Below are 27,654 nucleotides of genomic sequence, written 5' to 3'. Positions count from 1 at the left end.
ACAACGGAGTTCCCAGTAACTTTGAGAAGAAAATAGTTCTTGATTTACATCATCATATGGAAAGTATGAGAACATGTGATTTTAGTAGGCTATTAGCGAAATATCTGATTTATTTGACTATGTTTGACTATTTAAGTTCAAGTTCAAGTTTTTATAAAAAAACTCATTTAAAATTAAACACAGTTAGCTATTTATAAATCCTACACAGCTTTTTTGCATAACAATAACATCTCAACATATTGGTCATATTGTTCATGTGTCATGAGTCATGATGTTGAGATGTTGTTGTTAGACTCAAGAATAAAGGAGTAGATTTATGATCATGTCAGATTGATTGATTGATATGCTAACATTCTTGCTCGAGTTTCTGAGGCTATTGTTTTAATATTTGTATGATCAAATTTCATCACACTATTCTTTGACTGCACTCTTCTTCGATGTCCACTCCTCCCTCGCAGTTACCGGAAGTGATTGAACAGTTTAAAACTTTCAGGAGCGAAAGTGAAAGCACACATAGATCGCGATACGTGACCGCTCCTTCTTCACACAATGTCTGTAGCAACAGTTTGGTTAGTCATTCACAATAGACAGCTTAAGTGTTTTGCGTGATTTTGTGTTTGGACATGCACTTACATAAATGCATGCTCGCGGCAGCTCTATTTATGATCTGTGACGGTAAGTATTTACTTGTATATATTTAGGCTATCCTTGTACTATAATTAAAACTTTTAACAAAACAGGTAGGCTACTGTATAAATCAGCGTGGATCGCGGAACATAGCCTATCGAAAGATTGGGACTTCAAAAGTAACCTTTCATTCATCTCACTCATCTGAATGTTTTTTTTTTTTTCTATGTTTTTTTTAGGGTTTTTAGTGAAAGGTCCCTCTGGTCCTCTGGTTGTTGTTCTGGGATCTTCAGTGGTTTTGCCCTGTTATGTTGATGAACCCTTACCATTGAAAGGACTGAAGGTGATTTGGATACGCACAGATATTAATACACTTGTGCATGTGTACCAAGATTATGAGAGTCGACCAGACGCCCAGTATCAGGATTATCGTGGCAGAGCTCATTTCTTCACTGATCAAATCAAACATGGAAACTTCTCCCTGCGTCTGGAAAGCGTGAGAGCTAAAGATAAGGGTTTTTACAGATGTAAGGTTTACACTGAGCAGGAATCTGATGAAGCCCTGGTGCAAATTAAAGCAGTTGGTGAGTGAAGATCTCTGGCCAACATTTTGAAATTAATTCCACTTGATTGTGATATTGTTGATGTTTTATGTGTTCTTCCAGAGTATCTGAGTGTATCAGGATCAGATGATCCCGTATCTGCGTTTGTGGGTGAAGACGTCACTCTGAACTGCTCTGTACACTCTCACATCACACCTGAACACATTGAACGGGTCTCATGGAGGAAGACGGATGAAGATGAAAACATCCTGGTTTTTGAAAAGAATAAAACTCTACCAGTAGATGAGCGATACAGAGACAGAGTTGAGTTCTTCACCGATGAAATGCGCAAAGGAAACTTCTCTCTCAGTCTGAAGAGTGTCAGGACCGAGGATAAAGGGGTTTACATCTGTCACGTGATCGCTGGGAATTTTTCATCCAATGCGACTGTAGTTCTGGAGCAACTGGGTGAGCAAATCTCTTGATACAAATTAATAAAATTTAATAAGATTTGTCAATTTTATGCTCAATGTTATTTTAATCAATGTTAATATCTGATGTGCTTCATGTCATCTAGTTGCTGGATTTTAATGTCATACCAATGATGTTGTGCATGTACACAAATAGGCTTTTTCAGATAGTTACAATATAGGCTAGTTAACAATATACAGCTTAAATGCTTCTGTGATTATTTTTAAGCAACAGCCAATCAATCATTAACTGCATTAGTACTTGTCTCAGAAAATAATAGACTTTGTACAGTCTGAGAAACTGTCATGCACTGTGATTGGTTGCATGTCGTTAAGCTTTACACCTTTAAGAGCTGTCCATATTTGTTCACTCGTAAAACATCACAGCGGTCATTCTGTGTTAAAACAACCAACTTTTCGCCTGCTAAAATTTTAGTTTTTGTCATGAAACTCTTAATGGCACAGGCTGATAGGTCCTCAACTCGGGGTATGTTTACACTACAATGATACTAAAAACAGAAAAGATTTTCCTTCGCGTTTTTCGCGTGCAGACGACAACGTTGTCAAAGCGATCCTCGTTCACGCGGATCCACGAACACGACTAAAGCGCTGTATTATTGATGCCAGTCCAGTAGATGGCGCTGTCACTTTGTAAAGAAACACTACGCACCTATAGACTGAACACGTAACACACATGCGTATGACCGACGTCACTATTTTCACCAATTCAATACTGGTATCGTTTACAAAAACTTGCACTTTGAAAAGTTTTCAAAAGTTTGCTTTTTCAGGCCCCCAAAACGCAGTTGTCGTGTAAATAAACGGCCAAAACGCATAAAAAGTTTTCTGTTTTTCCATCATGTGTAACAGTTTACTAGCCTATTTAAAACCAGACCATTCTCAGTTGTAACTGAGTTATGGTCTGGCAAAGCGTCATAGACAAATCATTTCCAGAGGGGCGTCACCAACGGACGTCGCGGATAGACCTAAACCCAATCAGAGCGATGAAGGAGATGGCGTATGCAGAGCGGCGGAGACACATCTCCGAGTGTTGTTCTTTGCTCGGTTTTTAACAAAAAGGAAACGTTCAAATCGCTTAAAACAGACGCGATAGCTGATTGGAACGAGTGATGTTCGACGGCGGGATCCATCTTTGTAATGTAGGCTACAAAATCTGCTTCAAAATCCCAGCGCTGTCGTCATCGTGTAAAGCCCGCCCCAACGTTTCTGATTGGTGCCTCGATTTCGACGGATTGGAAATGGGCTTGAATGAGCTCTAAATTTGCCGGAAGTTGTCTGGGTTTTTTCCAGGCTAACAGTTTACAGCACACTTTCAGAAGTGATCTGAAATTCAACATCTAACCCAGCAAACATGGTGTGCAATGTTTGCAAGGCAAACCCATACTAAACCCATGTCAAGTCTACAGATGTTTTGCTCTTTTGATGCCCCTAAGTGGGCTTTTAATGTTTTTGTCTGAAGAAATACTAGCATAAATAGGCCTAATGATGAAAGCCAAAATATTAAATGCATTTCATGGCACATGCATTGGGAGAATACATTCTCCGATTGGTAACGCTTTACAAGATGATCGTAAACATTACCATGTGCACATGTGACACGTTTTACATTCTATATCATGAATTAATGAATATCTTTTTCGCACATTTATCCATCTTGGTTAGCTAATTTATGAATATATTCTTGTCAAATTCAAAAGTTAATTGGGCTAAAAGGGATTCTGAAAGAAGAGCGCCAACTGTTTCTAGTGCAACTTTCACACGCATCTCATTGACAGATTAACCGTGTGCTTTAGTTTTGGTGTTAATGTGGTGAAAAGGCACATGAACAGGGAGGATGGACAGAATATGCGGATGAATGATGTGTCTGAGTCAGAGATGAGCAATTTTCTGTGCCTTCAACCACCACTGGTTAACAGTATCACTTTGAGGAAGAAGAAATAGAAGAAGCTAACCATATTTTCCTTATTCCTATAATGTTTGTTTGGACTCTCAAACATCCAGACATGGCTTTTATGTGAATAAATAAAGGTGCATTTCTAGTTTCAATGTTATTTGTTCTTCAGAAGTTCCTCTTTAAATACAATAAGTATTCCCTGAATGCACAGTCACCCACATTTAGTTTTCAACCACAGCCACATTGAAATCTCAATGACCAAATCATAGGACATTCAAAAAGAAAAATAGAAAGTATCTTTAATACTAAGACATACCTATCTATGTGTTAAAATAAAATAGTGATGCCACCTTTGGCTCTAAATCTGTGAAATGTGACCTTGCAGTAATTTAGTTGTAACTCTGTTTCACAGGTTTCTCAGTTTTACACATTATTGTGTTCATTCTCTGTATCGTTGCATCTGGATCCGCACTGCTGCTGTCCTCTCTATGGTATCAAATCCACAGATTACAAAAGACAAGTATGTTTGCGCATTAAATATTCTTGTTTATTTGTTCGTAGGTACTGTGTATGAAAGTTTAATTGAATTGCACTAATATATGCTAAATAATTATTTCAACAATTAAGCATTTCGGACTGAAATTGAGTTATTGTATGTGTACTTCTCTCTAGATGCAGCCCTGCTTCTTCAGATCTCTTCCGTCTTTGTACCAAACCTTTTTATGTTTTTTGCCTTCTGGTTCTGGGGTGTCGTTGAAGGTGAGTATTGCACTGGTAATAATTATGTATCTAATAATGAGGAAGCTGGCAATGTTTAGTTATGCCGGTTTTGTTTTGTTTTAAATTGTAAAATGGGTCCATTCATAGTTTTGTAAAACAGAGTAAATGGTCACGATTAGATCTTCTGTTTTTGTTGTTTCTAAGGATTTCTGAGTGAGACTGTTGCTTGCTGTGCTCATTATTTGCTGAGGCCGCTTCTGCTGTTATGGGTGTCTCCACATTCAGAACATTTCCCAGGTTTGTCCATTTTAAATCATTTTTAGTTCAGATCAGAAAGGCATTTATTTTCAATAAAAATGAAGAAAAAATAAAGTGTCTAACGTGTGTTTAATAATAAATAGTTGATTGGTTAGGTGTAGGGAGGGCTTTATTGTCCCATTCATTTAATAATTCAAATAAAAATAACAATTTAAACACTATGTTATTATTGCATACCGTTTAATAGGGATGCACCGATATAAAAATTTTGTCCGATAACCGATAATTCTTTATACTTGAAAGCCGATAACCGATATATTGGCCGATAAATCTAAATCTAAATTTTTATATAATTTTTTAGAGCCTGATTACAAAAACAACAGTCTCACAATTAAAATACACGTCACAAACACATAATTATAATGTTCTCATTATTATTTTATGTAGCCGATATGATAGACTTGCGCTGCACATGTTGCACTTTACTGTATTTTCCTTTTCAAAGTGATTTCAATCATATTTCAAGCAGTTCAAAACCCTCATGTTGAACAGTGCGGATCTGAAGTGTCTCAGCTGATGGATATAATACATTATTAATCGGCTCTAATATATTGGCCAAATTTTCTTATCGGGCCGATAACGATAACATTAAAAATGAACATATATCAGCCGATGCCGATATATCGGGCATCACTTAATATACAACGACACTGAAGTGTAACTGTAACTGCAACCATTTATAAGTATAAATAGTATCTAACTACTATTGCATATTTTTACATAGTGTAAATAGAATCTATCGCTATTTGCACTTAAAAAGTTGAAATTATGACATGAAAAGTCAATTATGAGCTTTTCGAAATTGACATACTAAGTCAAATTTATAATATTCCAAATTTGAAATTAAGACTTAAAAAGTCATACTTCTGAAATAAAGTCTAAGTTATGACATGAATCAAAAGTATGCAATGCAAATTTGAAGTTATGACATAACAATTCGAAATCATGAAATAAAGTCATAATTACGAGAAGTCAAAATATCGACTTTACTATGACTTTCTGTCATTATTTCGACTCAGTATGTCATAATATGGTATTGATTCATACTGTTTTAATATACTACAATACATTTAGGTGCAAATAGTATCTGCCACTCTTTACACTAAGTATGAATAGCATCTAACAACTATGTACACTTCCATTTAGTGTAAATATCCTCTGCCTTTTTAGTTTATCAGAGAGATGCTCAAACGAGTTAATGTGATGATTTCCAGAATTGCCGAGACCAAGACCTTTTCTGTTTTGCAGGCAATCGTAAAACAGCTATGCACTGCATTGTTCATCTACAATATTCCCTCTTTGCAAACGTTGTTTATTCAGGTAGGCATATTTGAATATTGGACCGCACATAATAATACTCTCATTAACAAAACTCGAAACGGTTTCAATACAAGCTCAGATCGCTCTTTCTTTGTCTTAGTTCTTTTTCAGTCTTTCTGGGAAAAAAGTCTGAGTTATGAACAATCTGATCGAGTCCTGATAACAATCCTCTTTGCAATTATGATTCTGATATGCATCACGAACATCGTTTTCTGTAAGTATTTCTGTATCATATCACTTTAAATCTCAGCCTACACAGCAAAATCCCCAGTGTTAAATTAACACTCTGAGTGTGGACTCATATAAACACTGAAGAAGTGTTAAAGTTAACACTGAAGCAGTGTTAAGGTTAATGAGATAATTAAGTGAATAATTGAGGGATGATTGAGCATTATTGAAGACACCTGATGATAACAAGCAGAATCACTGAAGGAGAAAACCGTCATTTTAAGTCACCATTATGGTGATCAGTATTTGCTTTTGTTGGGCTCTTGACCCTTTAATCATTAACTTTAGATTTTGTTTGGCTGCTGTACGTGAGTTATAACAGCCAGATGAACATATAGAAAAGGTGATCTGATGGTGTTGGTTGTGTTTTAACATAATCATTATTTCACAATCATTTGACCTGAATTACTGAACTCATAAAGAGCCCAAATTAGGTTTAGTTTATCGATTATAGCAGCACTATTCTTGCACAGCATAGTGTTTTAAACTTTTACAAAGTAATCCACAGAAATTTATTTTATACACGTCTCATATAAATAAAAAAATCATTTATTTGATACAGTTTTTAGACACAAAGACATCAAGAATCAGCCTGTGAATCTCAACAATGGTGACAATTATTAAAGCATGTTGTTGTGCATTCTGGGTGCCACCAATAAAAACTCATTCATGGCTCCAATCATGCATTGCTGCATGAATAAATAATGAGCTTATGTTCAGAAGTGATCTGTTTGTCACCATTGCTGAGATTCATATGCTAAATCTTGATGTCTGTGTGCACCAACCTAAATCATTTTTGATGTGTTTTTTTTTGTGATCATTTGGTTTCATTGAAAAGGCTAAAAATATGATGCCATACAAGGACAGTGCTGCTATAATTAATAAAGTAAACCTAACTCAGAAATTGGCCTATATATGAGTTCAGTGATTCAGGTCAAATGATTGTGAAATAATGATTATGTTAAAACACAACCAACACCATCAGATCACCTTTTCTATATGTTAATCTGGCTGTTATAACTCACGTACAGCAGCCAAACAAAATCTGAAGTTATTGATTAAAGGGTCAAGAGCCCAACTAAAGCAAATACTGATCACCATAATGGTGACTTAAAATTCCGGTTTTCTCCTTCAGTGATTCTGCTTGTTAACATCAGGTGTCTTCAATGATGCTCAATTATCACTCAATTATTCACTTAATTATCTCATTAACTTTAACACTGCTTCAGTGTTAACTTTAACACTGCTTCAGTGTTTATATGAGTCCACACTCAGAGTGTTAATTTAACACTGGGGATTTTGCTGTGATACATTGACCCCCTGATTCTACTTTTTTGTTTATGAATAATTATTCATGCTCATTGAGTGCAAATGACTTAAATGCAAATCATTAATATACTTCAACACAACATAATAAGCTGTTTTTGCAACTTATTTCAGGAGGTTACTTCATTGCTGGGTTATTCTTATTGAGGATTTTTTTCATTCAACCTCAAATTGTATTATTTAGCCCAGTGTATTTCTCAGTACGTGTTGTTTTACTGTTTGTACATGATTATTTTGAATGAGATGTTGTTAATTCTCTTCCTATTTGTTGATTCAGTATTGGCTGAACTGATCAGAAACAAAGATGGCCGCATGCGTGCTGTGTTAGACCTCGTGTCTGACATCGGCCATGATGTTCTTCCTCCATTACAGCTCATCTTCCTCTTCTACGCTTTTGGAGCTGCCAGTGGAGGTGAGACGTTTTTAGACGTGCCTAAACCATCCTACTAAATCATAGCTTAATTTATACCCATTTTTTGTATGTTTTATTGCTAGAAAGTGAATAAAAGATTAAAGCTGAACTAAGCACCTCACTACTACTAAAGAATAGTTTAATTGTGTTGTCTGTTTGTTTCTAAAGCACTGTGTTTTGTTTTTTTCTCTTTACAGCACTGTTTGTTGTTGGAGTTTTTCCACTCTTCCTGACCTTGACCAGATATAACTGGAAAGACGCATGCGTGGAAAAACTGGAATGTAAGTATTTGTCTTTAATGGTTTTAAACGGCTTGCTGTTGACTAAGAGTATGAGTTGTTTACCGAGCATTTGTTGTCAGGTCTGAGATGATCCGAAATCACATTATTCCACCATTTTAAAATGTAATAGATAAACGTTCTCACATTTTCACCATTTTCAGGTTTGCGCTCGTCTAGGAGAGCGGCGTGGTTGATTTTCATGATAGTGGTGAACACAATAATGGTCTATTCGTACCTCATAGCGCTGAAAAAAGAAAAAGGTACAATAATAATGGCCTCAATTGCATTAAAATGTCCAATATGTTGATAGTGTAAAGTGTTAATGGTTATTCCCAACTGTAGATTGTGATGGATGGGTCTGCGTAGCTGCTTTTCTTCAAGTTCTCTGGGGAATTGTGGTCCTCAAACACTCATTTGGTGACCTGGGTACAGTATTGATTATTTTAACAACTTACATGTTTTAAAAATGGCTGCAACCTTCCTATTTCATATTTATTTATTTATTTCTGCCTTACAGATCTTCCTTTTAGACACATTGTGCACCTTATCGGATCAGTGTGTAAGGGGTATACAGTCAAAGACCCAGAACCAGATATGAAGAATGAAGACCCGGAGTCAGAATTATAAAAAATTAAAGAAAAGTTTTACTGAAGATAGTTTGCATTTTCATCAGCAGAAGTCAGCTTCAAGACTCACACAGGAGTTCGTAGGCCGCCCCACTTACAGTTACAAAGATCACAGCAGTTATACCATTTCCAAGGTCTAAGCTACGTCATTGCTTACAGGTTGAATGATTCTCATTGGCTAAGAAACATGAAAGCCTAAACAATTTAACACATGTGAGGAGATAGGGGTGCCTATCGCCATTAGTAAAGATAGTTGTCGTCCACTCATTGGATTTAGGTCTGTGGTGGCCTCGCAGGTTAGAGAAGGGCGCCGGGGTGTCTGGTCCGAACGTCCAGAACCTACATAGAATGTCATACGCACACACACACAAATAACAGACACTAGCAAATAACAGCTCCCATCAAGGCTGAAGAGAGTCTGAGCTCCTTATTATCAGTTAAGTATACCAAAACATAATGCTAAAACATTCACTCGTTTGGGAGAAAAACAGATAACTGACATTTACTCCCAAGGAAGGAAATATACTGGAAAGAATACATTTTAATACAACAATTCAAGTTTGATAGTAACGCTCAATATAGCTTGACCATATGTCCAGCGAAGAATCATATGTGCCCACGCTGCCTTTAGGACCCTCTAACCTTTCTACTGATCCCAGAGAAAGAGACAAACGGCCTTGTGGGTTCCGTGGCCTTCGTGTCCTGCGTGTACTAAGTGCAATCTCAAAGTAAGATTGGAATGCATCTAAAAGAAACTGGTTACTTGCATCCATGCATTTAAGAAAATATAATTTCACAAGCACAAGAATATAAAAATTATTATGTGATAATGAATATATTTGATTATTGATTTTTATAAAGGAAGTATATAACCATTCAAAATGATATATGATTATATATGTATTTGAAGAGGCAAGGGATTTTGACCAACCCTTCAGTCCCCCGTTTTAGACCAATGTGGGGTCCAATACCGCCACGTCTGGTCTAACCAGTGAGGTCACTACGGAAGGGAGGAGTGGTGACGCATGCTCCCCTGCCGGGTCACACTTGTCTCTTCACCTCGTCATGGACATGCTGGATACTAAAAATTCCAGTCCCCATTAAGAGGCTCTCCCACCTTCCACTCACAACAGGACATCAATGTCATTCTTCCTCAGTTTATCAGTCAGGTTAAAATTTTTATAAAACACATAACTGATTACGAAACAAGTACATATTTTTTCTTTGGAAGCCAGGCTAAATAAGCAAGCACTATTGCTGTATTCCTACTAGCATGGGCTAGATCCACAGTCACTACTCAGATCCTAAATAAAGACATTGTCTATAATCATGAATACCAGAATATATGCACTAGTTTTTTTATTTTTTTATAAAATTATGATTTCCAAATCCTTTTATTATAAACAAAGTTGGATGGTTAATCCATTATTTTCACTACCCCTTTTATAGACCCTTTAGGTTTAAAACACAATGGTTGTCTAACTAAAAATAAACAACAAACAATAAAATATTAATAATTAAGACCCATAATAATCGATGTAAGCACTTTAAGTCTTTACTGAAATCATCCTTCAGTTTACAGTCACATAGCATGTACCATTTTAATTGTATAACATCTTATACGCTTTTTTGTTTGTTTCAAAAATAGAAATAAAATAAAACAAATTCACATCATCATTTCAGTCATTATTTTACCACTAAAATATAGGATCGTTCCCCATTTTGCTTAATAAAGCTTTTGTTCATTCCTTATCCTTATATCACTTGAATCCCTGTCAATCATACAATGTCTAACCCTAACCTTTTTCATACCATTTAAACTTAATTTGACTTCCATAAATCCTATCAGAAATTGTATTTTCATAACATACATTTTCTTCTACTATATTTCTTCCATCTTGCCCTACATGCCAGTTCCTTCTGCATCCGAGTCTCTCACCACTGTCAGCCTAGTGACACTTAAAGTTCCCTCGTTAGGGAAATCATGGTATTTTATTAATTCTTCAATACTCTTGTTTTCTTATCATTAACTTCAACTTTATTTTTCATTATAACTACTTCTCACAGTATTTGTCTCAGTTCCACTTATCTTTACAGTTTTACAGAAACCAAAATATTATGTTACTCAGATCCCAGCCCACAGCCATATAGCTGCTTTCTCTTTTTACCTTTATTAAATTGTAGTTTTCTTAGACATCTAATGTCATACATACATTTAATGGATTGAGAAATAAAACCTTTTCTTTTTAGAAGTTATATTCACTCCTCCTTTGTTCGCCCTCCGGCCTTTCAATAAAAATGAGGGAGCTCACTCTGGATAATTTGGATAGTGACTTAGCCAATGTGCCACTTTGTCTCTCTGCCGTCAAGTCTATATATATATTTTTTTTTTTTTCCCTACGTTTAACCTTATGATCCCACCTAGTTGTCTATTTAAATTTAGACCCTCAGTTGAATTTAGACAAGAGTTTTACCCCAGAATGGACGGCAATCTTCTTTACAATTCCAATTTATATAAAATACTAATCCAGAGAGTAATTCAGTTCAATATCATAAATGACAAAAGCATTCATAATTACCAATAGCAGACAGAGCTGGAAAACCACTCCAATTAAAGCTCGTCCCATGTTCTGCATTGTCTTTTCATCAGATTGTCTTAGAATTATCAACTTTTTTAAAGTTGGTCATTTCACTTAACCCATCTGTAATGATAAAACACTAATTCCAGAGGTTAATGACACAATATCCTCAAAATCAGGAAATAATAGTACCCCAAACTAATACATACAAGACATAAAGTGCTGTCACCATCACACGCACTCATACTAGACACACATATGTTAACTGTTCATTTTCAATGTTCATTTTTCTTTATATTATTGCTAAAAGATTTAAATTTTAAATAAGATTTTAAACTTCCCATTTTCCGGTAGCTTCTACCTAATTTTACATGGTCTCCCAACCAGTTTCAAAGCATGTCTTGTTCATTATTCATTAGAATTTAACAAGGTCAGCTGGGTTGTTTTGTTTCATTATCATTATTTTGCTTCAGCTTGCTCTAGCAGGCCAATAATGGAAAGACAGACACAGTTACCATCCCTTCCTCTGCTCAAGCAGTCTCTCTCACTATAAATAAATAATCTTTTTCAACAGCCTTCTAAGGCTGTAACTTAGACATAATGTAATATTAAATTAATTACAATAACCTTTGACCATTCACCTTGTTATCCAGACTTTTCTCAAATCTACAAAAGCTGTCTTCATCTTTAGCCACCACCATGTCTAACGACCTTCAGGAGTTAAAACTATGTCATAGACCTATTAGTTCAAAATCAACACTATGATTTTCCTTGCCCATAAGGCAAACCAGTACATAAAAAGTTTTGCTACTGTCTCCACAACAACTAATGGGAATCACTCAATGGCCTCAGCTGGCTCCTGCTCGCCCACTCCTGTTAGCCCTTTATCTATAATCTCCATCAGGGTGTTTTCCCCTGGCATATTTGCAGACGCTTGTCACAATAAAAAAACAAGCCATACAATGAATGCGGTTTCTGGTGATTGGTATTCGAGGAACACTCACGTTTCGGGGTCAGACTGTCTGTAACTCCTCACAGCTCATCCGCCCTAACGATAAAGGATGCTGCTGGCCTCACAGTCATCCGCTCCACTCTCATACCTTTCTCACATAAACACCTCCATCTTGAGATGCCCAGTGACTTTACGTGATCCACTCTGGCTTGGGTTGCCCCCTGTCTGGCCAATAGAAGGTCTTACCCGTCATTGAGTAGCCACTCGTGCCCACTGGTGACCGCTCTTTCCCATCACAGGCTGTTTGCTTCAACAGAACTCAGCTGTTTTCTAGAGCTTAGGAAAGGCACGTTCAAGAGTCACCAGAGCCATTCGGATTGCCTAATAGTGTTCACATAGGGAGACAGATTAATAACAACAGTATTTAATCACTTAAATCCATTAACTATCTTAAAAGCAGCAACCTAGCTACTTGGATTATACTCAGTGAATTTAGATCACAACCGTACATTCAGTGTACATTTCCGTCGGCCCCTCCCCCGTTTCATGGTGGGGACTAAGATCAGACAAAGAAGTTACTGGTCCTAAATTAACCTAATCAAAATGTCATCTCTATCTGTATTATTATTTTAAATACTTCTTTAAAGTCATTCAGTTTTATTTTTAAAACATCTCTGTGTCTATGATCCTTCAACTGAAACACTGTGCTTTACACATTATCACAGATACCAGTTTTTAGCTGACTCATTGAATGAGAGAGACTCTGAGACTCTATTGGATGGTACACTGCTCTCTCATATACTTCTAACATCAAACATTTATCTATCATCTTTTAACTCTATCCCAGCTTAAGGCATCTTTGCCAGATATTACATACGGTTTCAAATAAACATATTATTTATATTTGTCTTTTGCCCACACATCAGGAAATTTAGGCATTACAAATTTCCACTCAGATTGAGTCTGTTGCACTGGCAGTTTCAGCCACAGCACACATCAGATTCAGATAAGCAAACTGTTTCATTACAGCCAATAACAAACTTATCTTTTGAAAACTAAACATCAGCTTCTAGTTCTTTCATGGTCAACTTTTCAAGCTGTTTGTTTAATCAGCATTTAGCAACTGTTAATCCAGTACTGCTTCTGCTTATTTGTTCTTACATAAAAATAATTATTCTAGTTCTCAATAACGTTTCACATTTCTCAATCTCAATTTTAATTGTCAAGTTCTCAACCATAGTTTAATATTTGACTTAAGATTTCTCTTGGAGTTTATCAATCTCCAATTAGGATTCACACACTAAGTTTGACGAGGCAAGCACTCTCTGCTTGTGATACTTTTGCAGTTATTGTAAATCATCTGTGAGATTAGTCTCTCTATATCATCTAAAACCTTTTTAAAATGTTTAATTACAACACAATCATCCTTTAAGTTACTTTGATATATTCTGCAACTCACATTTGTTGGAGTCATTCATTTTACATCAACCTGTATTCATCAATTCACTTATAAAAATTAGTATTATAGATCTTTTCTTCAAAAGGATTCACTTTAAGACTTCAATCTTTTGACCTTGTTTTATCTCTTGTTCTTTCTCAGACGACAACTTTAATATCGTCATTTAAACACTGATCTACTTTCAAACTCACATTATTACCAGAAATGTGTCACGTGTTAAATGGCCCTACTGACCACAATCAAGACACTCTCTGTCATCTGGTGAATTTGTTTCAGCCTCAACTACAGCATCACACCCTTGAAACAGTGTGTCCCATTCAGGAATGCAAACAGAGCTACTGATTAAGCAGTTCTCTGTATTCTTTTACAGTCCACCAGTGGCTGATTTAATCATAATAACCCAATCATAATCTTCATCATTATTATTGGCAGAACATTAATTTTCATAAGCTGCAAAATATTCTAAGTTGTTTTCACAAAGTGTCTGTTTAACTTTAGTCGCTTGTCCAGGGAAATTATCCCTGACCCAGAATTTCTTTCACTTGCTTCTTGTAATCATCGTAAGCAATACGAGGCTAAACATTTAAATTTTTCTGTTTCTTTGTTTGGTTGTAGCCAGTCAAGTTGTTTAAATTTCCAATCAGAATCAAAATCCTGACTACCATTTACTTAATCATTTCTGCAAATTTATTTAAAGTGAGGGCTTTAGAGCACAGCTGCTTACAGCGTTTGCTTTTCCTGACTCACTATTTGTTTCAGGACTCTTCAGGTTACTGATTAAGTTATTACATTTTTCTGCCATATCTTAATCATGGTTCATACTCACCTGAAGTTATTGCAGAAATGGAGGCGGCGATCTTTGAACAACACAGCTTGGCTTCTGCGTGATGAAACTGCAAAGTATACTCCAAAATCACAGTTACATATACTGGTCCATGCCAATTTGGGTCACAACTTTTTAAATTTTTCTCTCGGAATTGTTCCTGATGCATCCCTGGCAAACAACCCTATTATTGTTAGTATCCCTAACTGCCTGATTCACTTCACTAAGTTCGGGGATCCCCTATCTGAGGTGGAAGAGATTGAGCAGGTTTACGGTGCCACTGGACCTCTAGCCCAGGGACGTGCTCTGCTGGGGTGGTGCTACACCAGTAATGCCCAGCGGGGCCCCCACAGAGCACGCTTCGCTTGCGCTGTCTGCTGCCGTTACCCTTAACGACGCTCTCAGCGACTTCTTATACTCTCAGCAGTATAATTAACTTACTCCTTCACTCGCCTCATCGGAGTGAAGCTTCACTCGCCTCATCGGAGTGAAGCTCTCCCGCTCTCCTTCAAAATCTCCTCCAGTCAGACAGCCCTAACAATTAACAAAAGCTTACTACCTTGTTTGTTGATTTGCCAGGGGTGTCACCGAGAATAATTGCCTGCGCATCCTCCACCATAACTGTAAGGGGTATACAGTCAAAGACCCAGAACCAGATATGAAGAATGAAGACCCGGAGTCAGAATTATAAAAAATTAAAGAAAAGTTTTACTGAAGATAGTTTGCATTTTCATCAGCAGAAGTCAGCTTCAAGACTCACACAGGAGTTCGTAGGCCGCCCCACTTACAGTTACAAAGATCACAGCAGTTATACCATTTCCAAGGTCTAAGCTACGTCATTGCTTACAGGTTGAATGATTCTCATTGGCTAAGAAACATGAAAGCCTAAACAATTTAACACATGTGAGGAGATAGGGGTGCCTATCGCCATTAGTAAAGATAGTTGTCGTCCACTCATTGGATTTAGGTCTGTGGTGGCCTCGCAGGTTAGAGAAGGGCGCCGGGGTGTCTGGTCCGAACGTCCAGAACCTACATAGAATGTCATACGCACACACACACAAATAACAGACACTAGCAAATAACAGCTCCCATCAAGGCTGAAGAGAGTCTGAGCTCCTTATTATCAGTTAAGTATACCAAAACATAATGCTAAAACATTCACTCGTTTGGGAGAAAAACAGATAACTGACATTTACTCCCAAGGAAGGAAATATACTGGAAAGAATACATTTTAATACAACAATTCAAGTTTGATAGTAACGCTCAATATAGCTTGACCATATGTCCAGCGAAGAATCATATGTGCCCACGCTGCCTTTAGGACCCTCTAACCTTTCTACTGATCCCAGAGAAAGAGACAAACGGCCTTGTGGGTTCCGTGGCCTTCGTGTCCTGCGTGTACTAAGTGCAATCTCAAAGTAAGATTGGAATGCATCTAAAAGAAACTGGTTACTTGCATCCATGCATTTAAGAAAATATAATTTCACAAGCACAAGAATATAAAAATTATTATGTGATAATGAATATATTTGATTATTGATTTTTATAAAGGAAGTATATAACCATTCAAAATGATATATGATTATATATGTATTTGAAGAGGCAAGGGATTTTGACCAACCCTTCAAGTGGTTGTTGTTCTAGTGAACTCGTTTGCATTGATGACCAAGCTGATAATGAAAATGGGTGAGTTTTCGTAACCAGTTACTGTTATAGTGGAAAAACTGTAATGTGTATCAAAGTTCATATATAACAGAAGTATAAACAATCCAATATTTACGGCTGCATCTTTTAAATGTGTGTGTGATCCCATCTCCACATTTAATAAGACTGACATCACAGCATGTTAATGAGATTCGAGCGTTTTTTTCTCACACCTAATTTTTTTTAAAGGCGCTTCACTAGGATTTGTGAAATAGTGCACAGATATAACATAACTAGTATACTTTAGAGAAGTTTGTGTGGTTTGGCCTCGATATACTCACGGCGAAGTTCTTTTCTGTTCTTCGCTTTGGGGTGAAACGAAGTTCGAAATACGTTCACACGATATACTGTTAGTGAACATCCAACGCCGGCACTTCTGAGAGCGGCGTTTAGACGAATAAATGTGAGCTTTCCTCTCAATAACAAAATACACATACAACAAAGATGACAGCGGGGAGAAAACAGCAGTTAAGAAAGCTGATCTGATCTGATCATACAGATGTTTGCACCAGATCTAGAATTTAGCACTCTAGTAAAGTCACGTCATTTATACAATAGATTGCTTACAACCAAGTGGCTTTACGGTATTAAACATGAAAAACAGTGTCATTGTCTCTTTAAAATAGAATTACAACTTCATTTTCTACTACTGTAAAGCACAAAACAGTGTGTTCATGTTTTCACTCGCGGACGTCTGACCTCGACGGACTGAACAGACTATTACATCATCACCACTGACCAATGGGAGTTTGAAGGTGTTTACCAGCCGGAGCAAACTTTTCCGGAAAGTGTTTCGAACTTCCAAAACTTCGTTTCGACCTGATTTTGTTTGGAATTACGTCAAATCAGTTCGTTCTTCGATTTCGCTTGAAGTATATCAGGGCCTTTACACATCAAAGAAGGCGGGGCCTCAGAGCCACGCCCACCTGTTACATCATCATCACCGACCAATGGTAGTTTGAAGGCGTTTACTAGCCAGGGGTGCGTTTCCCAAAAGCATCGTTGGCCAACTAAGATTGCAATTTTTCTATTGAACTCTGTTGGTAACGACGGAACTTACGACCATTGGCTGTGGGAAAAGAGCGGGAAGCTGTTTCGAACCCCCCACACAAACACAAAACAAACTTCGTTTGGCCTAATTTGGTTCGAAATGACGCCTCACCAGTTTGTTCTTCGATTTCGCTTGAAGTATATCGGGGCCTTCAAAGTGATCGAACTTTATATTTAACATAATATTTTCATTTCACAGTTAATGGTGAGCGTGCGATGGAGGATCTGAGGAAAGTTGTCTTTTCCTCTGAATGCGTCTTTGCCTCATTTGTGCTGCTGTTAATCATTCTCGAACCTTGTGAGTATAAACTATTTATCTGTCCAAACCACTAGTGTAAATAACACTGAAATCTCACCGGCGGATCTTTAGTCTCTGTATGTGTTTCTTGATTTGCTGTAAATCAGGTGTTTTAAAGACACTGTATCTGATTTTTTGCTATAGCGGTTTGAGAAACCTGTCTGAAAACAGACAGTCATTATTTTGTGTAACACTGGTGAAGCAAAAATTACGTTCTTCAACTTCAAAAAAAGATTCATTTTTGAAGGTGTAGGTGAATTATTAGTGCTTTCTTTTCTAAATCCATGAATCAGCTATTAAATACAGTCTGATATGTATGTATAATAGTAGTGCTTTAGTTGAGAATGAAATTCACTAAATATATTTTCCCCCTTTTTTCAGTCATTAAAAAAGTTCAGCAGCGTTTTCAGGTTAGTAATATACACACACACATTATATATTTAAAGTTTCATATAATATTTAATATTTATTTGATATTGATCGATATATTATGAGATTTGTCTTTTCCCGAACACAGAATCCAGCCAGCAGATCGCAGCAGAATCACTCTTCTCAGGTGAATATCTCATTTAATCTTAAATTTATTTGAGATTTGTCACTAAGCCTGCATTATAGATGAAATTATGATGATGATGCAGCTGCACCTTTAGGTTTTCCAGACACGTAGCTTTTAGTTTATAAGCAACAGATAACCTACGGACTAAATTAGTTTCAGTGTTTACACTGCCAAAAATTATTTTTATCCTCAGTATTTTTGTCTTGTTCGTGTAAAAATATCGTGTAGAAGGTATTACAAATATATTTGTAACACCTTTACAAATGTCTAAACATTCTTAAGTCAAGATACATTTACCCGAGAAGCAAAATTACTCTTGTTTTCTGAAAATTTTATCAAAATTAATTGATTTAAGCTTAAACAAGGAAAAATATCTGCCAGTGGGGTCAGAAAAATAAACTTAAGACAAAGGGAAAACAAGATTATTTTTCTGACCCCGTTGAGAGATATTTTCTCTTTTAAGTAAAGTCACTTAATTTTATAATTTTTTCAGAAAACAGCACTTGTTATCTTATGTGATTTTCCTTCTCAAGTAAATGTATCTTGATTTAAGGATGTTTAGATATTTGTACTGGAAAATAAGACAAAAATACTGAGGAAGAAATTATTTCATTTAATTCACAAATGGTCTGTAAATTATTATCATTTGTGTCAGACTGACTTCTGACTGAATTCTGTTGCCCCAATCCTGATGGAAAATCCCAGAAAGCTGTTGGAAACCGGGTGTTTCAGCCTCACACAGTACTTTGTGTTGCCTTTTTACCTTTATTTTAATAAACTGGTTTCTGGGATGACAGATTACAAGTGTCACCGTCAAGCGTTTGTAATAAGCAATAAACTTTCTTTTGAATAAAGTGGTTATACTACAGCAGAAAGCTGTCATGTGGATATTGTTTAACTCGTGTGTCTCCTCCTGAACACAGATTGAGGCCGTGTCTGATGAAACGCCACATAACCCATCAAACCAGAACCAGAATGCAGCAGAATCGCTTGAGTTGAGGCCGATGTTAGAGACTCAAGAACAGGACGCTGGGAGACATGGAGACACAGCCTGATTCTGTCCAACAATCTGTGCAATGAGTGAATCTGACAGATATATCCACTGTTTACTGCTCAAATATTCAGGGCTCAAGCCGAGGGATCAGCTTTAAAAGGTCTGAATGTCATTGCATTTCAAAAAGTTACCTAATCAAGTGTTATTTATTGTAAAGAAATGGACAAACTCACTTTACAATCCAAACCTTTGACAGACAGAAGCTTTATGCTTAAAGGGATAGTTCCCCCAAAAATGAAAATCCTGTCATCATTTACTCACAAAACCTGTACGAGTTTCTTTCTTCTGTTGAACACAAAGAAGATACTTTGAAGAATGCTGGTGAGACGGTGGCCTTTGACTCCCATAATAGGAAGAAAATACTATGGAAGTCAATGGCTACTGTCAGCTGTCCGGATACCAACATACTTTATATTCTTATATATAATCTTATATACTTTATACAATATTGGGTTCATACTGTACAGTGTTTTCTTGATAAGTTGCTGGCATGGACGGCATGAATATGTCTCATGGTTGGGGTTTTCCTCATGTCACTCTTATTAATATCACTTCTGCTCTCTATTTGAGTATGTTACTCATTAACCGAGCCGATTTCGTGTTCAGAAACTTAGTCTGTAAGTTAATATGTAAATATTATATACAGAAGTCCAAGAATGTGCCATTGTTGAAGTTTACTTTCAGTAAATGCTGGACTGGAGCAGAAGTTTTGAGTTGTGATTGTGTTTATAGCACATTAAAATCAACGAGATCTCTACTATATATATTTATTTAAGAGAGAGAGATTTTTTTATTTTTTTTATTTTACATAATAAATTGTATTTAAGTTTGTTGTAAATGTTAATGGTGCAAAACCTAATGTTTTTTTTGTCCCACGAATAAATGACAGCAACAGTTTCATTGTGTGAACTTGCATTAGTTCACAGTATCATTGTGTGTTTGTTTGGATATGTTGTTGTTTTAACACTGATGCTGAAGATAAGTGAGTTCATTTCTGTTATAAAGAGTCTATTTGCATAGATGAATTTGGATAACAACATACTATCTTAGTCACAATGATTCATAATATGTATTTTTGTTTATTCGCGAGTGTACAGTTGGCGATCTGAGAATCGTCTTTCATTTCAGTCTCCGCTGATTTGCATCTAGTGAGTATAAAACTGTTTTTAGTACAATGCAATATTGTCACTGAGATACTGTTATAGTTTTTGTTAATATGTTGAGTTAGATTTTGTTTTTATATTTTCTGTTTAATTTTAATTTTAGATAAAAGTTTGTTATTTTTTGTGTTAAAACTTATTTAGTTTTAACACAATGTACTATTTGCTTTTGTTATAATGCCAAATAGTATGCATGTGTATTCATGTACATAATACAAATATAAAGACACCAAAGAAAAAAACTAAAAACTATATTCAATTGCCAAAGCCTTAAAAAGAAAAATAAATAATACAAATGCAGTGCTACGGTTGTAAAGACTCATTTATATGCTGAACTGAGCTATTTTTGTTATTGTTTTTTAATGTCCATATCTTTATAGTTTTTATGAAGTTTTAGTTTATTCCGTTTTAGTTATTCTAGTACTTCAATATTGCGTTTTCTCGTAAATTAGAAATCCTGGCTTGCAAACTAGCTGAAATAAAAGTCTTTTAATATTATTTTAATTTCAGGTCATTTTTTTTTTGTTGTTGCTAAAAATGCATAAACATGTTTTTAATGATATCTAAACAGAACACGTGCAAACATTTATGTTTCTGAAAACTCAATTCAAAACAAATATTCGGAATAAATCTAAACACACAGTATAAATTATAATGCGCGTGTGGCACATCCACCTTTAATACTGTGCTAAACATCTTTTTTTGTGTGTTCCACTGAGAAAGGAAGTCATAGAGATTTCAGAGAAGTCAAAGAGTCACGGTGCACCATCTTTGTGTTAGAATATAATCCACAAAATAGCAGAGGAATGCAAGTGAATAAAACCGCACATCTGGAGCGCTGTATAACTGAGGATCTGGACGGGTTTGTGTTGTGGTTCATGTCCTGTGCCGGCTGATCAGAGAGCAGTGTTACAGTGTTCAGGCCAGTGTTTCCTCAGCTCGGTGTTCATGTAGTAATAGATCCATGTGATGAAGGGAAACACAGTGATTCCCACAGCAGTGCAGATCCTCACCGAGCCGACCGCACTCCTACAGGACACAGACGTGAAGAGTCACTACAGAAACCACATCACAGATCAGTCTTATAAAGGAAAAGAACAGCGTTAAACACCATCTGTGTGCATTTAAATATGAAACTGGAGTTTTATCAGATGGTTTACAGTACCTTCCTGAATGTCTGCACAGCAGAAGCCAGAAAACCACCAGCAGGAGTCCACAACATTCCCTAAGAGACGACATTATTATTCCTTTATTTCAAAGCCATCATGTTGTTCCAAACCTGTACAACTTTTATCATTATATTTTTAAAGAAGCTTCATGACTGTCAAGCTCCAAATTGATGATAGATAGTGGTACTGTGATAGGATGCCACCTTTGCAATATGTCAGTTAGTGAAATTTCATTCCTGCTAGATACTCCAGGGTCATCTGTAACCATCGAGCACTGAGGCACATGCAGCGTAAAGGTCTCCAACGCTCTGCTGATTACAGCGCTTCAGGGTTCAAAAGTATTACAGGCATTAATATCAGCACAAAACCTGTGTGGCGGGAGCTTCGTGGAGTGGGACGGATAATGTTTCTCTGTTTGGCAGTGAATGTAAATCTTAATGCTTCAGCATTAAGCTTTGTGGGAACCGTTTGGGAAGGTCCTGCTCTATTCCAGCATGAATCCAGCGCACAAATCAAGATCCATAAAGACATCGATGGATGAGTTTGGTGTGGAAGAACTTGACTGGCCCGGACCTCGACCTCATCCAACAGCTTTGGGATGAATTGGGAAGGAGACTGCTGGCCAGACGTTCCCACAAAAACACAACAAAATCTTGTGGAAAACTTTCCCAGAGGCTCCATATTAATGTATCTATAATGCAATGTCATTAAAGTAGCTGTTGGTAAATACTACAATACTTTTAGTCCATATAGTGTAGATAGAAGGACAGAAAAACACAATAAAGTTACATTCATAAATCCATGTTCATTCATACTTTTATGTTCCGCAGCAGAAGAAACTCATACAAGTTTGGAACGACATGAGGAAAGAGTGAACATGAAATAAAGTTGTACTTCAAGACCAACAAAAATGAAGTTATCATTAGATATCTTTATTATCCAATTCTGTTGTTACCTTCCTTCTTCTTGTTGAAAAATGTCTGTTGTAATTCCCTCCTTACAAAGTTTCCAGCCAAGAATGGCTCCAAATGCAGAGGATATGAGCACATGCAGATCCGCGATTCTCCTCCATAATAATGACTCTGGAAAAGCACAGAACGGAAGGAGAGTCTTCATCACTTGCAGCACCTTTAATGATGTTTTCATTCACCGAAAATCTCGCAGTATATATTCTCAAGAATATTTTCTGGAAGTTCACACTCGCGACACCATAGTATTACAATAGGTAAATTGTCAGTAAATAAACACTTAAATCTTGACCGAGGAAAATCAAATGTGTTTCTGGTGACTTGAGGGTGAGTATAAAATATTTTTTCCACATTTTTTTTGGACCAATGAAATGTGAAATGTATTTCTGCTTCTACTACACTAGAGGACAGCATCGCGTCTTATTGTGATCAATGAAAAACACTATTTACCTGTTATTTGTTGATGACAGCAAATCGAAAAACATAATCCAGCTGGAATAGCATAGCCAACCTGCAAAATTATTATGAAAAACCCCCACATTAAAACACTTCTATTTTGTTTTATAGAAGTAGGCTATAACATTTTCTCGGTTAAAGTGAATTCTTACCATCCACAAACCGGCATCTGGATCATTTATCTGACACAAACAATAAGTTAATCTGATAATTAAATGACCATCTTTATTATATTAATCAAGATTCGCATTTAAAGATAATCTGTTAAAACCCTTGTTTACCTGCACGTAAGTTGCCAACGAGAAAAACAGTGACATGAATAAATTACAAACTCTCCAGACGAGCTGAGAGGACGAGACACTGATCTTGTTCGTCATTGTTTATTCATTCCAATGTATTTATCAGAACATTTCTCTGAAACTACACACTTTTGAACTTTGTATCATTTCCAGGATATGACGCAGAGCGGTGCAAGTTGAGCATTGTGGGAAATGTAGTTTGCATCATACTGAATCAGACGCGACTCGTTTAATTTCAGGACAGATAAGGTTTCAGTCATATAATAAGGTCAATTTATTTATTTTTTAAAATATGTTTTCGCATTGAACTAGTAGCCTAATCATACAGATTACTATTTAAAATAGATTCAACTTTTGATTTCACCAGCCTATTTCTAAAATCAAAAAGTTTAATTTTTTTGTTGATTAAGAACAACTGGTAGGCTACTTCTATTTGGGTAAAACAAATAGTTTCTTTGTTCTTTTTAATCATAGGCCCAAATTCATATTACTTTTAAAAATGTAGCTGTTAGGGGTTTATAATACGATGACTGTAACATTAATATTTTTCTTAATATTTGAAAAATGAAATCTTCTGTCTTGTAATGTAGCTGTTCACCAGCAGATGGAGACTCCAGCTCTCTTCGTCTTTTACAGCAAGAACAAAAGCCACTTTACAAGAGTTTTAAAGGACATTCTGACCATTTTATCAGTGTGTAAACTCTTAAGGAACTATTTTTAGACATTGATTGTGTGTTATAGCAATAATATGTAATTTTGAGAAGATAAAAAGATAAAACATTGTTTTTTTTACATTTGGAGTTTTGTAGTACTAACAAAATGTGAATTGCCTTCTTATAGGCTATACTTTACAGTAAGCAACAACAGTGTATAACATGACATTATATGGTGAGACTCTATTACAGACAGTGAAGCGGCACTTGATTTTTCAGATTTAGATTTTGTTTCCTCATATTTGCTGGATGATTTAGAGATTTAGTACCTGTATACGGTCTGATTTCAGACACCAGACCCGGTGTCACATTTCACTGTTTGCTTCAATAGAGAGTTAAGTGGGGGATTTGTGTTTGTAAAGACACTCAAAAAAAACACAATGGACCCCTGTGTCTGCTTACACACACACACACACACACACTTTTGTTTAGCTATACTTGCGAGGACCTCCATAGACAAAATTATTTTTATACTGTAGATTCTGTCCCCTACACTTACATTTATTAATCCATCACACAAAACTTTACTGCATTTTTATATTTAAACCCCCCCCCCCCCCCCCCCACACACACAACTTTTTGTTATGTTTATTAATCGATTTTTCTTATGAGGACCAGCAAAAAGTCCCCATAAAGTAATCTCTAAAAAAAAAGTTTAGACTATGTGGGGACAAGTATCTAAACATGCCCACACACACACATATTCTCTCTCTCTCTCTTGATGAAGAGTCTGATGAAGAGTTTCTGCTGAATGAAGGAGATCCTCCCACCCTCGACCCTTTATCTCTCTCTCTCTCTCTCATCTCTCTCTCTCTCTCTCTCTCTCTCTCTCTCTCTCTCTCTCCTCTCTCTCTCTCTCTCTCTCTCTCTCTCTCTCTCTCCTCTCTCTCTCTCTCTCTCTCTCTCTCTCTCTTCTCTCTCTCTCTTCTCTCTCTCTCTCTCTCTCTCTCTCTCTCTCTCTCACACACACACACACACACTTTTAGATTATTCAAAACATGATCCAGTATTTTTATTTGAAGAGCATTTTTCAAAACAAGCGGAAGTACAATATTTCAACACAATGGTCTGTGCGCTGAAGACTAATGCTTGTGATGATTTGAGGTGTGTCATGTTGAGATTTTGCATGAATTACATGTCAATCACAGAACACCTGCGGGTTCTATTCATGAATTATGCATGTCCATTTAGTCTATTATTAACAGACCCTACCGTTCTGCATTTCTCTCTGTTCAGTATTATACAGGAGGACGACATTAAAACCTCTCTCGAGAAACATATTAAACACCCTTACAAATAAAGGTTCCAGAAGTTTTTTTTTTTTTTTTGCAGTAGAAGAACCATTTCTGGTTCCCCAAAGAACCTTTCAGTGATCAGTCCTTAAAAGAACCATTTTTCTTTTCTTAGTATGAAGAACCTTTTAAAATTCAAAGAATCTTTTGTGGAATGGAAAGATTCCAGATTCCAGATGATTAGATGTTAAAAGTTCTTAATGGAACAATCGACGCCAATGAAGAGCCTTTGTTTTTAAGAGTGAACCAGGTCATATTTCCTAGATCATAACTCATCTTATCGGTAAAAGCAAAATGTTTAGTTGGTTTCAACAGAAGATAAATAGTTTGGACTTTCCATGAAAAAGAGTGCAAACGTTTAAAACATGGCAGAATGGTTTACCCTGAATTAATCTCTAGTGGGGACCAGATGTTGTTTTGCAGTTGCAAGACCTTTGTCTCAAAATATATTCAATAATCGCTACTTAAATCTACAACATTTTTTTTTTTTAAACATCAAATATTAGATCAAAGTAGCCCCGAATCAACTTTGCGTTGCTGTCTGCGATCGCGTCAAGGATCAGACAAATGTCCATGTGCATCTAGAAAAGCGGATGGCTGTGGTGTCGTCTGGGAACTTCAGGAGCTCGACAGAGGGGTCTTTGAGGTGCAGTCATCAGTGTAGAGAGAGAAGAGCAATGCCCTTCATGAGTTTCTCTAATGACTTCATGACCACAGATCTTTGGCTTTCCTGAAGACCCGGCACACTTCCTCCTCACAGATCTGAAGATCAGGCTGAGAAGCAGAATCAGGTGGAGGAGGTGTTGATGGTTGTGTTTGAGAGGGTCTGGGGTGTGAGAACTGGCTTTATGGCTTTAAACGGCAGTGAAACTCATTTCAGGTCATCGGCCAGTTGTTGATTCTCCACAGTGCTGGGATGGGGAGGGTGATGGCTTGTTTCAGGCCCGTCCACACTGATGAGGGTCATTAGCTGAAAACCAGGAGGTCCTGATGGTGGAATCAGGGAGTTTGGGAGTTTTCATCTCCATCTGTGTGTTTATGGACTTCAGAGATGTTTCTGTGGTTGAGATCATAAACACACACTGAATGAAACTTGATCTGCGTCTCGTGTGAGTCCGACGGCGTATCTGAGCTTCCCGGCTATTGTGAGACACCTGGGATTGAATGCAGAGGAATGTATACATAGAGCAGATGTTTGGAGATGTTTCGGGTTTCCTTCGAGAGTGCAGCTGTGTTTTCTGAATCTCTCCCGGGAGAGTTTGAGAACTTCAATGATGAATAATCATCAGAACATGAACTGTGATGAATAGTCCTTCTGTCCGGCTGTCATCTGAAAACTCATGATCTGTAAATAGTGTTGTTAAAACATCCGGTTTTCACAATCCATGTCTTCTAATTATTGCTTAGAATCTCAAAATTACATTTTTAGCCCAGAATTATGACTTATCATTTTGACTCATAATTTCAACTTTTTTATCTAATTATTACTAACGTCATAATTATGATTTTGTCATAATTGATTATGATTAGTATCTCAAAATGATTTTTTTTCACATAATTTTGACTTATCTCATCACTGTGACTCTCATATGTTTAACTTTTTATCTCATAATTATGACTTTGTCTTATAATTATGGTTTAGTATCTCAAAATTAAATGTTTTTCTCATAATTATAACTTACTTTGTAATTTTGACTGTCATAACTTTTTATCACTTAAAAATAAAAGTCGATAGTCTTTTATTCGCCTGTTTAGCTGAGCAATCCATAATCAAACAAAACAAGTCCTGAAAATGTGAAAACTATGACTTTATCTTATAATTATGGCTTAGTATCTTAAAATTATTTTTTCTCTTATAATTATGACTTATCTCATTATTTTGACTCACAATTTTCACTTTTTATCCTATAATTATGGCTTTGTCTTATTATTATAGTTTAGTATATCATTTTTTTCATAATTATGAATATCGAAATTAAGATCAAAAGACATAATTATGACATAAAAAGTCAAAATGAATACAAAAGACAAAATGTAATTATTTACTTTTTGTCTCAATCATTATGGGTTATAATCTCATAAATGTGATTTACCAAAGCAATCAGGAGACGTAACCAAAACTCTCAGCTTGATCTCCATTTACTGTCATTACTAAGAGAAACTGTTAAGATATTAAAGAGATCTCATTGTTGAACCTGTTTAAACGGACTATGATAAATCATTGATTCAGATGTACATAGTCAAAAACGTGATATAAAATATGCATTTCATGAGTATATTGTGTGTTAATTTCAGTAATTTTGTGCTTGCATTCATTAAACTCTCTAGATTCAGCAT

At 36.2% G+C, this 27,654-nt stretch overlaps 2 protein-coding genes across 2 annotated transcripts; one reads left to right on the top strand and one right to left on the bottom strand.

The window, feature by feature from the left end:
- The first annotated feature begins 571 nt into the window (after positions 1 to 571).
- LOC130077998 (uncharacterized) lies at positions 572 to 19,373 on the top strand. The gene is made up of 18 exons (XM_056243441.1): positions 572 to 675; positions 867 to 1,211; positions 1,293 to 1,637; positions 3,967 to 4,074; positions 4,227 to 4,313; positions 4,479 to 4,571; positions 5,841 to 5,912; positions 6,013 to 6,126; positions 7,744 to 7,878; positions 8,076 to 8,159; positions 8,321 to 8,419; positions 8,502 to 8,585; positions 8,677 to 8,717; positions 16,230 to 16,284; positions 17,552 to 17,650; positions 18,032 to 18,060; positions 18,168 to 18,206; positions 19,130 to 19,373. The coding sequence occupies exons 1-18, from the start codon at positions 624 to 626 to the stop codon at positions 19,259 to 19,261; spliced, it is 2,013 nt and encodes a 670-aa protein (XP_056099416.1). The 5' UTR covers positions 572 to 623; the 3' UTR covers positions 19,262 to 19,373.
- A 1,942-nt stretch (positions 19,374 to 21,315) lies between these two features.
- tmem220 (transmembrane protein 220) lies at positions 21,316 to 23,479 on the bottom strand. The gene is made up of 6 exons (XM_056243440.1): positions 23,295 to 23,479; positions 23,166 to 23,195; positions 23,008 to 23,068; positions 22,545 to 22,671; positions 21,586 to 21,645; positions 21,316 to 21,449 (listed from the first exon to the last, which is right to left on the bottom strand). Exons 1-6 carry the CDS (start codon positions 23,388 to 23,390, stop codon positions 21,317 to 21,319), a joined length of 507 nt encoding a protein of 168 aa, XP_056099415.1. The 5' UTR covers positions 23,391 to 23,479; the 3' UTR covers position 21,316.
- Positions 23,480 to 27,654: the final 4,175 nt, after the last annotated feature.

This window comes from Rhinichthys klamathensis, unplaced genomic scaffold (genome assembly GCF_029890125.1).
Source record: "Rhinichthys klamathensis goyatoka isolate OS25496 unplaced genomic scaffold, OSU_Roscu_1.1 h1tg000799l_1, whole genome shotgun sequence".
NCBI lineage: Eukaryota > Metazoa > Chordata > Actinopteri > Cypriniformes > Leuciscidae > Rhinichthys > Rhinichthys klamathensis.
This window is presented reverse-complemented; position numbering and strand designations above follow the sequence as displayed.

What these genes read in the sequence shown, in the direction of transcription:
- LOC130077998 (XM_056243441.1), top strand. Translation starts at nt 624, where the DNA reads ATGCACTTACATAAATGCATGCTCGCGGCAGCTCTATTTATGATCTGT. An exon ending in TGCAAACGTTGTTTATTCAG is followed by an intron (nt 5,913 to 6,012) that starts GTAGGCATATTT and finishes TCTTTGTCTTAG; the next exon opens with TTCTTTTTCAGTCTTTCTGG. An exon ending in TTTTGGAGCTGCCAGTGGAG is followed by an intron (nt 7,879 to 8,075) that starts GTGAGACGTTTT and finishes TTCTCTTTACAG; the next exon opens with CACTGTTTGTTGTTGGAGTT.
- tmem220 (XM_056243440.1), bottom strand. Translation starts at nt 23,390, where the DNA reads ATGACGAACAAGATCAGTGTCTCGTCCTCTCAGCTCGTCTGGAGAGTT. An exon ending in CAGATGCCGGTTTGTGGATG is followed by an intron (nt 23,069 to 23,165) that starts GTAAGAATTCAC and finishes ATAATTTTGCAG; the next exon opens with GTTGGCTATGCTATTCCAGC. An exon ending in TTTCAACAAGAAGAAGGAAG is followed by an intron (nt 21,646 to 22,544) that starts GTAACAACAGAA and finishes GTCGTCTCTTAG; the next exon opens with GGAATGTTGTGGACTCCTGC.